Source organism: Corapipo altera, unplaced genomic scaffold, assembly GCF_003945725.1.
Source record: "Corapipo altera isolate COAL_440 unplaced genomic scaffold, ASM394572v1 67, whole genome shotgun sequence".
Lineage (NCBI taxonomy): Eukaryota > Metazoa > Chordata > Aves > Passeriformes > Pipridae > Corapipo > Corapipo altera.
Window position 1 is genome coordinate 5,350,635 of NW_020884906.1, and position 15,118 is coordinate 5,365,752.

At 40.0% G+C, this 15,118-nt stretch overlaps 1 protein-coding gene across 2 annotated transcripts; it reads right to left on the minus strand.

Annotated features, from left to right (window-relative positions):
* Positions 1–192: 192 nt before the first annotated feature.
* Positions 193–14,974, minus strand: ATP6V0A2 (ATPase H+ transporting V0 subunit a2). 2 transcript variants are annotated; one of them, XM_027652136.1, is made up of 20 exons: positions 14,827–14,974; positions 13,390–13,468; positions 12,162–12,259; positions 11,191–11,328; positions 10,599–10,699; positions 9,784–9,910; positions 8,904–8,986; positions 8,460–8,553; positions 7,919–8,131; positions 7,237–7,387; positions 6,393–6,532; positions 5,486–5,643; positions 4,500–4,590; positions 4,089–4,207; positions 3,415–3,631; positions 3,166–3,285; positions 2,566–2,685; positions 1,796–1,913; positions 1,213–1,384; positions 193–294 (listed from the first exon to the last, which is right to left on the minus strand). In XM_027652136.1, the coding sequence occupies exons 1-20, from the start codon at positions 14,941–14,943 to the stop codon at positions 195–197; spliced, it is 2,556 nt and encodes an 851-aa protein (XP_027507937.1). In that variant the 5' UTR covers positions 14,944–14,974; the 3' UTR covers positions 193–194. The 2 variants fall into 2 exon arrangements, with proteins under 2 accessions (XP_027507937.1, XP_027507939.1); XM_027652138.1 differs by lacking the exon at positions 14,827–14,974 and adding an exon at positions 14,012–14,268.
* Between the last annotated feature and the right edge of the window lie 144 nt (positions 14,975–15,118).

Genomic DNA, 15,118 nt, shown 5'->3' on the forward strand with positions numbered 1-15,118 from the left:
CCATATACTTTACAAGATGCTCCAGATCTGCAATGTCTTTCTATGGGAGGTATATTTTACAGTATTATTTGGCTGCATTATAAGGCAATCAGTGAAAACCACTTTCTTCCACAAGAAACCATTCATAGGCGAGATCCAATCACGCAGTTATCTGCAGACAATTCCAAACATTTCTGCTGACAGCAGCCAAACTATCATACATCATCTTTATTAAAATGTAAAGAAATGTGCTTAAAAGAGAAAGGCGTAAACTTGTATCCTGCACCGGAGTAGAATTTGTTCTGAAATTCCACCCTGAAACGAGACAAAAAACCAGAATCTGTGCATGAATCCAAAGGAATCAGCTGTCAAGGGACAGAGCTGTGCAACACGAGAGACTGAACAAAATCAACCCTAATCCTCTCATTTGTTTTCTGTGCAGCTATTTCATCTTCCCATTGCAGTTCCAGCTAATTCCATGTTTCTCAGGAGACCCAAAGCCACTGGATTGTGCTGTAATGGCTCATTTCTTACTTCTGGCTCACTAATTTGTTTTTGAGTTGGTTGCAGTTAATTGCTTTGCAAACGTACAATATCATGAGGACAATGCTGTCATGCAACAGCTCTGCCTCATGTTTATACATTATATTTCTTAAACTGCAAATTTCATCAGGTTTCAAACTGAACGTGCTCTGAATCCACTCCAACCTGCAGAGCTTGTGCTATTAAGACTAAGAAAGGATTAAAATACTTAAGATTTGGCAGCCCCACTCACTAATATAAATGTTCTGTTGAACCAAATAAATTAAATAAACTGAAACCATACAGTGTGATAACCAGGCTGAAATGAAAAATACTTATCCATGTTACTAATATTCTATATTATGAAAAGCTGCATTACTATAAATTAAATGTACTCACAGTTTGCACCAAAATCAACTCTGAATGTGGTTGAGGCTAATATGCACCATAAGCAAATGTATTTGAATTTACTGAAAATATTCCAGAGGAACAATCACATCCAACTAATAATCCATTTATTTAATAAGATTAAATAAATCTATTTAATATGATTAAATCTATTTAATATGATAATCTATTTAATATGATTAAATAAATCTATTAGAGTAGCATGAGTTGCATTTTACACTTTTTTAATAAGGTACCTAATATTTTGACATAAAAATTCCTCTTAAACAAGTCAGTATATGCTAAAGGAAAAAATGAACTTACCAGTGAAGTCGTATGGCATGGAGAAAAGCAGAAAGCCCCTCCATGATCAACAGGATAAAAACTGTCAGCACAGCAAAGAAGGCCAGGACAGGGACCAGCAGCAAGACACCATATGAGGTGTCCACACGGAGCCCCACTCTCATCACCATCTGCCACAGAACTTCAGATAACTCTGGTAAAAACCAAAATGTTTTCATAATTAATGTTGATACTGAGCACAGTCACCCAGTGAGCCACTCTGGCCTGTTCCAGTTTAACCAATATTACAGGACCCACTGAACATGGGAACTCCAAGAACTCCCCCACCCCAGTTAGTTGCCCCCAAACCCTTCAAATGTTCAAAGGTTTCAAAAATCAATGTCAAAACCACATCTAGTAAAAGCAATATTTTACATAAAGTCACAATTTTAGTCTGGGGGCTTCCACAGATCATGATTAGTTTAAATAGGGAATTTTTTTTTTGAAATTAGGAAAAAGATAATTTTATGTTACTATCGCTTGAACAGGCCAGCCTCCCTCTAACCAGCATTAAAGACAAATGTGGGGAAAAAAACTCAAAATATCAAAAAAAAACCCCACTTACGTGCATGAGCAAGACTTAATGCCCAGAGTCTCAGGTATGAGGCTGTGTTAGAAATACATCCCAGACAGTATTCAATGGTATGAATCACCTGATTCATAAAAACATCTGCAAAATTCAGCTAGAAGATAAAAACACATTTGTATCAATTTAAACAACACAGCATAGCATAAGAGAACAAAAAGCAATTTTTTTTTCCTTTCAACTCACAAGAAATCAGTGGAATCTGCCAAGACCTTTAAAAATCTGCCCAAACTAAACAGCAGCAGTAGGTGGGGACTAGGAATGCTGCCCATGCCTCCCAACCCCCACCAGCAATAATCCTCATCACAAGATGTAATTTGCAGACATAAAAAGACTTTTGTCCAGATGAAAACCCAAGATTAACTAACAGGAAGCTGAGCAGTCATCACCTTCCCTTAAGTTTAAGAATCCATAAAACCATAGATAAACCAGGATTTTTACCCCACTATTCAATTTCAGAAAACCCATATCTTAAAAGCAGAGCCTTATTTGCCAATAAAGCCCTTTTCCTGTTCTCTGCTACAGATGGACTGTGGTTTACTGCAGCAGTCTGAAAAGACCAAGAAATAATGCTAAAATAGCAATAAATAAATATAAGCAAATTGGATTCAGGATTCAATGTCTCTGTAAAGGCTCAGCTAATTTTCTTCCAAACTTCCAGGCACGCAGAGTACAGGTTATCTTATTGATTTCCCACTTCTAATTTGCTTTTAAGGACATACAAACTAGATATTAAGTAGAACCATCACCTCCTCTGCATCCCCTTCTCTGGGCCCACTGTCTGCATGGCTGCTGCCTTCCTCCACATCAGGACATGACAGGAGAGAAAGTTCCTCTTCACTTTCTTTTCGGATTGGTCTGTAGCCACTCTACAAAATGGAAATGTATTGTGTCTTCAAGCAGGCTGCCATGACATTTTCAAAATTTATTTAAAGGCAAAAAGATTTAGAGGAACAAAGCACTGTTATGTGTTTCAGTCAAAAACTTTCCAAGTTGAGCAGAAACTGCAGTGATAGGACAAGGAGTAATGGGTTCAAACTCAAAGAGGGGAAATTTAGGTTTAGGTATACAGAAGAAATTCTTCCCTGTGAGGGTGGGGAGGCCCTGGCACAGGTTGCCCAGAGAAGCTATGGCTGCCCCATCCCTGGAAGTGTCCAAGGCCAGGTTGGACAGGGCTTGGAGCAACCTGGGATAGTGGAAGCTGTCCCTGCCCATGGCAGGGTCTTTAAGGTCCCTTCCAACCCAAACCATTCTCTGAAATATCCAGTGAGGACGTGACTGTGCAATAATACAACACCACCTGAACTCTCCTGCACTGAGCAAACATGCAGGAGTCTTCCAGTACTTACCCTGCACATTCTGATGCCTCGGCCTCCGCTGTGCAACCAATATAAATACAGTGGTTTCCCAAGAAGCATAACAGGAACACAAAGAAAAGCAACACTAAGTAAAAACCTCTGCAGAGGAGCCTGTTTGAGGAAGGAAAAAATTAGATTAGATCACGAAATCCTAAGTAGGAAAAGCCATCTCATTTTCATTTAAAGTGTTATCTGCACAAGGAACACAGGATGTCAGAAGTGTGTAAGAACACGACTCACCTGGCCAGGGTAGAGGCCCTTTGTTTCACCACCACCACCAGGAAACAGGAACATGTTAATAAATTGAATCAGAATACTGGGAGCAGACGTGGAGTCCTCTGCAGAGTAAGCCAACCATTTAAAGAAGATCATAAACACAAGGTAGCCAAAGATGCACATCATGAATAACAGTTCAGGAATAAAAACCAAGTAAATATTATATGTCTTCTTGAAATGCCTAAAAGATAAACAAGGAGGGGGGGGAGATTAAAAGTAAGTGTTAAAAACAAATATCAACGTGGCCCAAATATAATTTCAATAAAACAAAGCAGCACTCAGCACTTTTAAACAGCAGGACTAACATTACAATCCAAAACTGATTTCTTCTTCTTCAGCAAAATTGTAATCAGGTATTTCAGTGGAAATGAGGCCCACAAGAGGCATGTATCTTTATTTGCCAACAAGTGAAATAAAGTCTTGTATTAACTGATGTCTTCAGATTTTTTTGCCATAACACTGACCCATCATCTCATTTACATGAAGGAAGACCTCTCTTCTACTGTCTTTTTTTAAGAACAGTTTTCACAATTACTATTATTCTGTTTTCAAAAACTAATTCCACTTTCTCTTACCAGATTAAGTGTTATAATTGAAGATTTGACGAAAAATGTTAATATTAACTTTGAAGTACTTACAAGTGGTTAAACAGCCCCAATACAACTCCAAAAGTCATGTGAGTCACTCCAAAAATCACCGACATTTTCATTTTGAAAGAATTTAAAAAAGTGAGGCGGTTGCTTGCCAAATTCCATATCTGAACAAGAAAACACAAAACCAGCATTAAAGAACAGCACAGCAGAAGGAATAAACCAGTATCCTTTCTTTCCTGGAGACCAGAATTTTACCTCAAATGGGGATCACAACAGAAATTTTAGTGTTGTGAAAATAGTTAAACTTTTGACTTGTTAAAAGATTTTCTTGAATGGAGAATGCAAACAGAAATGTATTTTTTCATAGTAAGATTTATCTTTCCAATACACATACCAAAATCTAATGTCCAAATGACTGATCATCACAAGTGGATAATAAAAAAGAATAAAACTAACCGGATCGATTCCAAAGGGATAAGCTCCATTGTACACACCAGAAACATTTGGATCCAGTGCTAAAAATTTATTAGATTTCAGATCCTCAAGGCTGCAGAGAAAGAAAAACACACTCAGATCTGACACTGTTTAATCATAGTGACAATATACACTTTCAGTTCTGCAGGACACTGAAAAAAGCTCCTGCTTTCCTCTACCTGACCCACTGTCCCACTTTCAAAGAATCAAAGGATTTCTATGCACAAAAGTCGTGGTCAATATGAACAATAGCAAAAAACTCAACAAGAAACTCTCAATCTGGGCTCAATTTGCACTGCCTGCCTTTGAAAGGAAAGTTTATGGATTTTATTCCTCATTCCCCCAGAACTGAAAGTTTCATTTTAAAAATTCACCATTTGCTTTTAGTGTGTTTTTTAAAACCGACTAACAAACTTGCTACCTTTTGCAAGGGAAATTTCCACTCTAACTTCATATAGTTTCTAGTTAACACAGCACACACAACCTGCTCTCATTTTAACCAAAGTCAGAGGTCTTGACTCAACTACATTAAACCACTTCCTGTTTCTGAGGCAACATGAGATGCAAGTTGTGAACTCCTAAATACCACAGGGCCATGAAAACACAAATGAATGAGGTGATCCCACTGAGAAAAAGGAGGCTTGACAATTCACATAGCCTTTTTTTTTTTTACTATCAAGAAAAGCTGTGCAGAGACTAATGAGTGCCAGGTAATTAATTTACTTCATTAACTGTTACTTTCTTTACAGTAAATGCTGCTCAGCTAATTTATTCCAGAAGCATAACCTAGGACAAATTCCTTCAGAACTAGCCCTGTGTTTTCTATTCCTCTCAAAATCTGATGTAGAGAGAGAGAGACACCCCTGGAAAATGTATTAAGACAAACCATAAGAAGATAGTTAAAAGAGGGTTAAACTGCTGCAGGAAATACATCTCTGGTTTAATGGTGTAGCAAACATGCTACTCACCGCCAAACCTTCTGCTCAAACATTGCTGAAACATTCCATCCAGATCCAAATATATTTATTGACTTGGAAAAACAGTCATTGTAAATCAATCCAGTGTATATAGAAAACAGACCCATCAATAAAATCACGTATCGGCCTTCAAATAACATTTTCATTATCTGTAAGAATTGGAAAAAAAAATAGAGAAAATCATCTGCTCTGTGAGCAATGGTTATCTAGACATTTGTAGGTGAAACCTATTTTTGGACACATAAAGATTTGTAAAAACTAAACATTTTTTCTGAACAGTCACTAAGGAATACGAGCTCTCACAACACACACTGAGACTTTTCTCATTGGCATCATTACACAAATAGTCTTTTACAGCCATTTCCTTCCTGAGACTAGTTTACAAGAAGTTATACATTTGCAGCCATTCTTAATTAAATATAATTCTAATGAGGGATGCAGGTGTTGCTGCATTCCAACCCCATACGATTAAAAAATGAGCTAAAATAAAGTTTAGCAAATTTCAAACTGCAGCTCTTTTTAGAAATAATAAAAGATGGAATCTGAAAAAATCATTTTCTCCTCATGCTGCCACCATGACCACATTCTGTAAATACTCACACCACTGAGTAGCCCTGGCAGAAAGAAAGACAAGCCCAAAAGTATCAACTAATTTTTGTCAGTCTTTCATTACAACTTGATTGTTTCTGCTCTTTCAACAAAAGTGACTAGTTTAAGATATCACATTAATCTCAAGGGACTTTAAACACAGAAAATCCTGAAACAAAGGAAAAAAAACAGTCTAATACATGTGCAATAAATAATACTTTTCAGAAACATAGTGACTATTCAAGTGAATATAGTGACTATTTGAGTGATCTGGCTGGATGGGAAGGAAATAACCTGTAATTCCTTTTACCTCATCTTGTGATCTTTTTAACCTGGGGTGGTTTTCATACAGTATTGTCAGGAGTGCAAACAGGAACATGAGCAGCCCGTGCCCAAAGTCTCCAAACATAACAGCAAAGAAGAAGGGGAAGGTGATGATGGTGTAGAGAGCTGCAAGGAAACAGCACATTTCAGCACAGCTGATGATGTTCTGTCTGAACTATGCCTAACCAATTCCATCACTTTAATCTCTCAAAGTTTTTAGCTTTAAGTTTGAAAGACATTTCACCCCCAACTAAGAGACCTTTTCCCCACACTATAAATTTAGATCAGTTTAAAGCTTGTTTATTGTGATCCTTTAGCAATGACAATTCTGAGGATCATAGTATGAGCCCAGGAGATAAAACACAACCAAGCAGTTCTTCCTCTGTGGGTATTTCAGGTCTGTATTATAATGTACATTCTCCTGGACAGCATGACACAGTCAGAAGAGCAACAAGTATATTAAACTGAGCTATTCAACAAGCTGGATTTTTCAAGTGATGAGCTCCACGCTTCAGTAGGATCTAATAACCATTACCAAAGTTTTCTTTTTTTCCCATTAATATCTTATCTTACCCAAAGTAAAACATATTAAGAGATATTCTACAGCTATTATCAGCATCTTTAATGCTAAAGTAACTCAGCAAAATCAAATCCCATCTTCGTGCTTGGAGCACCATTTGTACTTTTGATGGGCTACTGAAATTTTAGAACAGCTACTAACAAGCAGTGTGGTTTCACCATTTTGCCTTTACTGGTGTCCAATTCAGCAAGGTATTAAGGCAAGCAGCAATGACAGCACAACCCCCAGCTCAGCTTTCAGAAGGACCAACCTGGATTAACTTCCCCATAGCTTCCAACTCCATAAGCATCAACAATGTTCTGGAACCCTGAGGTGAATTTATTGGTACGTATCAAAGTTGGAGGAGGTTGTGTTGTCCTGATGGTTTCCATGCATGAGGGAATTGTAGCTCCACTCTTCCTCTAATTATAGACAGAAGATAAATTTATACAAGATCTCAGTTAATCTGATCAAACTGAAAACCTTTGCTCTATCAGCAGTTTCACTGATCCTGAATTACCACTAAATTGAGCCTAAAGTTTAATGTTTGTGCCTTCTCTAGAAACACTGATTATGTACAGTGTCTAATCCTTTCTTCATATGAAACATCAGATGAGACTCATCAGTCAACACCAAAAAACCAAGATTTGTTATTAGAAAGTCTCTCTTATGAAACAAAAACCAACAAAAGGGAACTGAACCTTCTATGAGACTCCAAATAGCACTGTGAGCCCAGCTGGACTCAGGTCCAACACAGAAGTTATTCAACAAAAAAACCCACCACACACAACATTAAATAAAGGCTCTGCTTACAAAAAAATTGTTTTATATAAGTTGATAGAGACACAGATCTGCCTGTGCCTATTTTCAGCCTATTTTTATAATTATTTCCTTATCTGTAGAGTTAGTTCAAGACCAAAGTTCACACATCAGTGAGCACTCAGCTGACTTACTGAGCCTTCCTCCAACGCCTGGCGCAAACTCTGGAGATCAGCCACTGGACACCAAACCTCAGCAATTAAACACTTCTTTGTGACATCAAAACTGCACAGGTTGAGTACATGGTAAATGGCTTTCATCTTCTTCACCTGGATAACCCAGGTATAGATGGATTCCGATGCTTTACACAACACCTGGTGTAAGTATTCCTCGGTTTTATTCAGTACCTTTGTCCAAGAAAAAAACAAGAGTTCACCAAAGAGTTCACCAAAAATGTGATAGTGGTTGTGTTGACCACAACAAGAGCACCTTGAAGTGTCCAGTGCTGGGCCATGTTTTTAGGAGGGCAAGCAAACCTCTGCTGAAAACAGAAGGCAATGCCAAGTGCCCTGAGGTTTAACAGACACATGCAACACGAGATCAGGGCCATGACATCCTGTCACACTGAGCTCCAAAGCTGTATGTATTTTAGAAATGTGTATTAATGCTGTGATTTATCAAATGATTTCCTATGGTGCTACAACTGCAGCAAAAGCAAATCTGTTCTTTACTCACAGTAGTAAGATCCTGAATACGAACGTTTAGTCCTTCAACAACTGCCCGGCGCTCCTCGGTGTTGTTTGGGTAGGGATACACATGGCAGTGATAGCTACAAAACACAGAGGTTTGTGTTAAATAACAAACTAAACCAAAACAAATCACCCACCCCCATGCCACAGCCAAATCTGCAACACACCATTTAATAACCATGGAACAGGTTCAACTGAGAGGTTGGTATTTTGGTTGGTATTTTGCCTGTACTTAGTAAAGTGTGCAGGTAAAATGACTCACATTTATTTGTACATTGCATAATTACAGAGCTGGATGCAATGAGGGAACAAATTTAACTTCAAAAGCCTTGTCTAAATATCAACACTTATGAGAAAGGGGTGCAGGGGAAAAAAACAACTAGAAAATAACCCAGGTATAAAGAAATTCTATATTAGTTTTACTTCTTACCAGTCACAAATCTTCTTTACTTTCTGGCCAAGTTGTTCACCCCAATAGGACACTAAGAAAGCAACCCACCTTGTGGTTTCACCCTAATAAAACCAGAAAAAGGTAAGTTAATGAAGTTTGTTTTAACCAGCAACTCCACTGTGACATAATTAGAGCAAAATAACAAAGCTGAATAATTAGGAAAATCTGTGTTAGTGGCACTGATCTCCCGTCATTTTCAGTGAAGATGAAACAATAAAATTCAAGAGTGTCTGTATCTGTCTGGCTTTTAGAGGGCATTTTTTGTATGTCAGAGAAAAACAAAAAGTTTTCAGGGAAAATAAAAGAGAGATTTTATTTTACCATCTCAGAATTCTGAGTAACAAAGGAGTCTAAAAAAAGGTAACAAACTAGAATCAAAGCAAAAAAAAAAAAAAAAAAGTGACAGATTAGGCTGCCAGACTTGATTTATAAAAGATTAATTTTATAGGTTCAGAGAAAAAACCTCCTGTACATGACTCTTTCTTAACTACTGAATGAAGAAGGAAAATGGCTATTAAAATGCAATGCACTGTACAGACCTAGTTAATAAATATCCAAGCAGCCATTTATGCCATGTATTTTGAGCAAGGTGGCCAATCATAAAGTCACATAAATTCCACAGTAAAGTTCTGCACTCCTGAAGCTCAGCTGTGGTAAATTCATTGCTGCTCCTACAGTCACGTCGGCATCAAGACCTCGAACTTTCAAGTCTTACAAGTTCTAATTCTTTAAAATGGTTTTTCCTCCAAGGGCACTGGGAAATCATTGCCATTCACTGCAGGCAGACCTGAGCAGCAATTCTTCCAAATTATATGAAAAGTACAAACAAAATAAACTGATGATTACAATGTTTACTCACTGTATCTGGATCTTCCAGAGCCTCATCCAGCTCTGCATATGTAAGGAAGGGATAACCTTTACACACTCTCCACAGTGTTTTTTCAAATGCTTCAATTTTTGCTCTGTGAACTAAGCCAGATATGAATCTATGGAAAAAGAAAAAATTGAAATATAAGATAAAATTCACAAGAAAAGAAATGAGAAACTCAGAGTACATCATCACTCAGGATCACAGTCATGATAATTTAACATCTGCCACGGCTGGAGAAGGAACACCACCTTGAACAGGAAGGAGCTGGTACAGAAAATACCAGCTGGTATATAAAATTTCTATTTGGAAAGTAAACAGACTGCAGGCCTGAGCACACAACTAGAATTATATCTAACTGGTTATTTCTGTGATAGTGAGGTTTGTAATTTTTTCCTGCCAAGACACCCTCTCATAAAGAAGCCACAGACAGCATTTCAAAGGCAACACAATTAATGTTACATTTACAACTGACACTGCCAGGTGATTGAAACACAGTCTGTTTATCAGGGAAAAAGAGTTCAAACAGTACCAGGAACTAATGATTGGGAGATTTTCCTTTACACACATCCTTGGTTTGATGGAAGCTTTGTGACAGGATTTTTTGGCACTGTCCTACTTATCCCTTCAAATAACCCTGTTTTTTTACAAAGGTACGTTGGGGTCAGACTCCTGCCTTGTCTAAAATCACTACAGTCACACTACAGTCCATCTTTTAAGAGAACAACCCATTTTTTACAGCAGCTCCTCAAGCACTTTTGAAGCAGCACATGCTGTCTCACACACATGGCCTGCCCCATACCTACCCCAGCCTGGCACTCAGTCTGTGCATACAGTTGTAATCCACTAATGGCTCATTTTCCACAGATGGAAATTCTTCATAATTTGCATGTAAATGAGATTCATACTGGCAAATAAAAAAGAAACATCATTCATAGCTTTCGGAAAAAAAAAAATTTCATTCCATTATTATCCTAAAGAAGAAAAGCTAATTAAACAAATTATTTAATTACAAATATAAAACCCCTTTCCTGTTCAATTCAGGCAACAGAGAGACCCTGTGACCTCAAGTGCCCTGCTCTTAGCAACTGAAGTCAGTGCTGCGAAATTACACCGTAAATTTCTTAGCACAATTTATGCATCAAAACAACACAATTACACCTTCATTTTCAACTGGCACCAGCAGTAACACTCAACAAAGAGAGAAATCACCAAGCTCCTCTTAAGCTCAGGGCTGCATTTTGCCCTGTACACGAGCCCAGCATGGCACAAACCATCATGAACAATGTCCAGGGCTGCAGAGCCCAACACCAAGTCATGCACTGAACTACAACCACTAATAAGGTGAGCCAAAAATGCCCCACAACACACAGCCCCTGGCAAAGCCCCCAGCAGTACCTCAGATGTTCTCCTGACAATGCTCTGTGTGACCTTCAACATGTACTTGTATTCTGTCAGCTCAAGCAGGTTTTTCCGCAGTTTTTCTTTGTTTTTAGTTACTTCCCTCAATTCTGTCTCCAGCTTCTGCAGTTGTTCCTAAGACACAGAGGGGGAAAAAAAAGACATAGAATCAGTTAAACAATTTTGGAAAACAGAGCAGAATTCATTTTCAGCACGTGTTATTTACCACAATGATGGGAGTTTCCCAATTTCTTAATTAACAGGCTCCACAGGTTTCATCCCTCGTCTGCCAAAGAATGCTTTGTATTGAGTACACTTGATCCTCCACTGGCATCTCTTAAGTTTGTTCTGCCCTTAATTTGTGTCTAAGTAATGCAGAATTAGAACTGCAGATAGCACAGAGTGGAAGACACCCATTTATTCCTTTAATAGAATTACAGTAAAGCAGAATGTTATTTAAAATTATATCTGTGTTTTACAAGCTTCTTTTCTAACAAAACACAAGACAAAGAATTCAGAGAAACCAGCACCATGTTCTGCTGGGCAACCAGCACTGGAACCTGCAGAGCCTTGGGCATACAACATTCCCACACACCTGGAAATTTCAGATGCACAAAGAGTCACAGTGAGTCCCAAAGCAATAAATGAGGCTGAGGGATTACGTCTAAAGACAACATTTTGCCTGGAACAGTGTAATATGGCAATCCATCCAATTCAGTGGATAACTGCACACCCCAGGAGTTGGCTTTGACCCTTCACAGGGATTTTGTGTTAATATCAAAACCTCACTGGCAGGCTTTGAAGTGACACTGGCAGGAAGGAAAACAATCAGACAAAAAGGAAAGCAAATGCTTCTGTCTCCCCCACCACACCCCTACAACTGAAGTCCTAATAAAAGAGCAAGTAATTAAGTCTGCAATTAAGTTCCAATCCCCTACACTTTGGCATCTGTTTAGTGGAAAAGTTACCTGGATTTCTAAAATGTGCTTCAGCAAGGGAGCAGGAGGAGCAACATCTCCTTCAGGGAGTGAAATACCTGCTTTTTTAATTTCTTGTACTAAATATCCTGGAGTGAGAAATAAAACAGAATCAGAAAGGAAACTGCATTGCCTTAGACTTCCTACAATGCTGCAGAGTTGACCTTCAGCTGCTCTTGCTGGCACTGATCACTCTGCAGCACCAGGCCCTGGCTATTTTATTCATTTTAGCAACAACAGACACTAATCTTCAAAAAAGAGGGATTAACAAAGCGTAAGGGATAAAATACACCGAACATTCCCGCCTTGGAAGTTTGCACAAGTGAGTGAACTTCAGAGGCCTGTGATGGAAATCTCCCAACCACAAGTACTTTGTAAGAAGCTTTAGTATTTCCTAGAACCTCTTAGTTGCCACACATCAGTTTCTATCACACGATCATTTCACTTTCTGCCAGAAATGGCCATTCTGCTCATTGCCCCATGTTTGGATAAAAAGTGTTCAAAGAAGGAGGCTTAAGGAACTTTGACACACATGCAACTCCCACTGGAGAGGGAGACTGCCAAAACAGCTGCTGGCATGGTGTGGCATGACCAGCACGTGCCTCTGCTGAGAGATTCCAACAAAAGGAATCCTTCAATGGTAACTTTTCCTCAGGATACACTGAGGAAATCTGCATTTTGGCTGTAACACTCTGCAAACCCCCTATTCATTAACTACCATGAGAACACAACTACTGATAACATAATTACTAATAAAGGTATTTTTGAGGGTGCTCGGAAGATCAACAGTATTGAGTTACACAACATGAAAAAATGGGGAATATCTTACAGTCAAGGAAATATCCAGAGTAAAGCTTCCATTTTCCTAGCAGAGTTTTAAGCAATCAATACTGAAATGGTCTCAATTATTTATCAGCAAAACATTAGCAAATCTTCTTCGCCTCTGAGCTCAAAAGAACACTGACCTATATTTAGTGTAAGTGAATTTCACAGCTCACAAAACCACGGAAGTCATCTCCAGCTCCAAAAATCTACATAAAGACTCAAGAAATGAGTGTATGGATGTGTATTTTTTCATACATATGAAAATTCTACATGAGTCTACAGCAGTCAGACCACATAAGCTGGTAGCTGAAACCTTCACTGTAGTTCTACTCTAGTAATCTCAACTTTAATAAAGTCACGGCTGAGAAAGGTCAGATATGAAAATAAAGCTCACCAAGTATTCTTTCCATCTCTTCACATTTCTTCACTTCATTCACATATTTTCTCTGAAATACACTTACATTTGGGTTAAGCTGAAGGAGAAGGACAAAATTCTTATCAGAGATTCAAAACAGCAACATCCCTAAAAAAAACCACAGCTGTTCCTGTGACTTCCTAGAGACGGTTTGCATGTGTTCTGTGTGCTCTCTCTTTCTAAAGTGCTTTCAGCTAAGAAGGTACAAAAACCTAAAAAGATTAAAAAGTCTACAAATAGCAGAATTGGTTTTATTAAAGCAGAATCATCCATGCCATTTGCTGGTTGTACTCAAATAAAAAAATCAATGAGATCTCCGGGAGAAACCATTCCAAATCTTATTTCTACAGTTTTAAAATACTGCTTAATGACTTCAAATTAACAAACCTTCCTACAAGCAAATTTGTTGTGATGGATTTCCACAGAATCTATGTTAAATGTTAAGTTTTAAAAAGATCTTCCTATGTACATACCCCTAACCATAAGTGCAATGTCTCTGCCTACCTATTCAGCTTTTAAACAGAACCAATAATGTGTTATTTCTACAATAAATGGTGTGTCAAGTGACTGGAATGGCATCAAATGTTAAACATACACTCACATTGTCATTCTTACAGATCTGCCTCCTCCTCTGTACCATATTTACTAATCAGCTGTTAATCTGAGTTCTCCCAGCTTTCCCTGCAAAGATTCTGCAACCTACATTTCTGATGTATATTTGGAAGAAATTCCAAAGTCTCAGTCAGCAAGCAAACATCATATAATTATGATGAGGCAATGCAAAAAGAAGGTTAATTATTGCCCAACCCAATAGTCAGGCAGGTAGTTTCCTCCAAGGTGAATTGCTGCTCCAGGAACAGACGTGTTTGACAAAGCAGGAGCCTGTGATGCTGAAGAAACAAACCTACAGAGCAGCTGTTTCAGTGGGGTGGACACGTCACTGAGCTGTGCACGCACACTCAGCCCGAAGGCACTGTGGCTACACGTGGCCCAGGAGGTCTCCCACAGGGTCCTACTGCAAGCAACTCCCAAATTTAAGCTACTTCGGTGAGGAGGTGGGATACAGCCACCCCAAAGCAGGGAGTGTCAGGGAGGCCCGAGCTCCAAACTGACTTCCCATCACCCGTCCCACCCGCCTGGAGACGCTCCTGAGTCACCTGCTCCAGGGGACCCTGCCTTGGACCTCCAGAGGTCCCTTCCCACCCTAACGACTCCGTCATCCCTGATTCCAGGGGAACGCGACCCAGGGACCGGCCACACACCTGACACCTGCGTGTCGGAGGCGGGGAAAGCTGGGAACGGCAGCGGTCCCGGAGTCCCGCTCCTTCCCAGCGGCTCCCCAGGGCCCGGCTCGGTCCCCCCCGCCCCTGTGCCTGCCCCGATGTCCCCGCGGGCCCCCCGGGACCCGGTACTCACGTCTCGGAACTCGGCCAGGCCGCGCTCGCCCACCTCGCTGAGGCACTCGTAGGCCGAGCCGCTGCGCAGGTCGAGCTGCACCAGGCACATGGGCTCCCCGCGGAACAGCGCGCCCATGGCGAGGGCGCTCCGGGCCCGGGGGGCTCAGCGGGGCTCGGCGGGGCCGGCGGCCGGCGCGCAGCGGGGCCCGGGGGCGGCCATGGCGGGGCGGAGCGGCCCCGGCGGCGGCTTCCGGGGCGGGGAACGGGCGGAGAACTCGGGCTGAGCTCGGGCACCGGCACCGGCCGGGCAG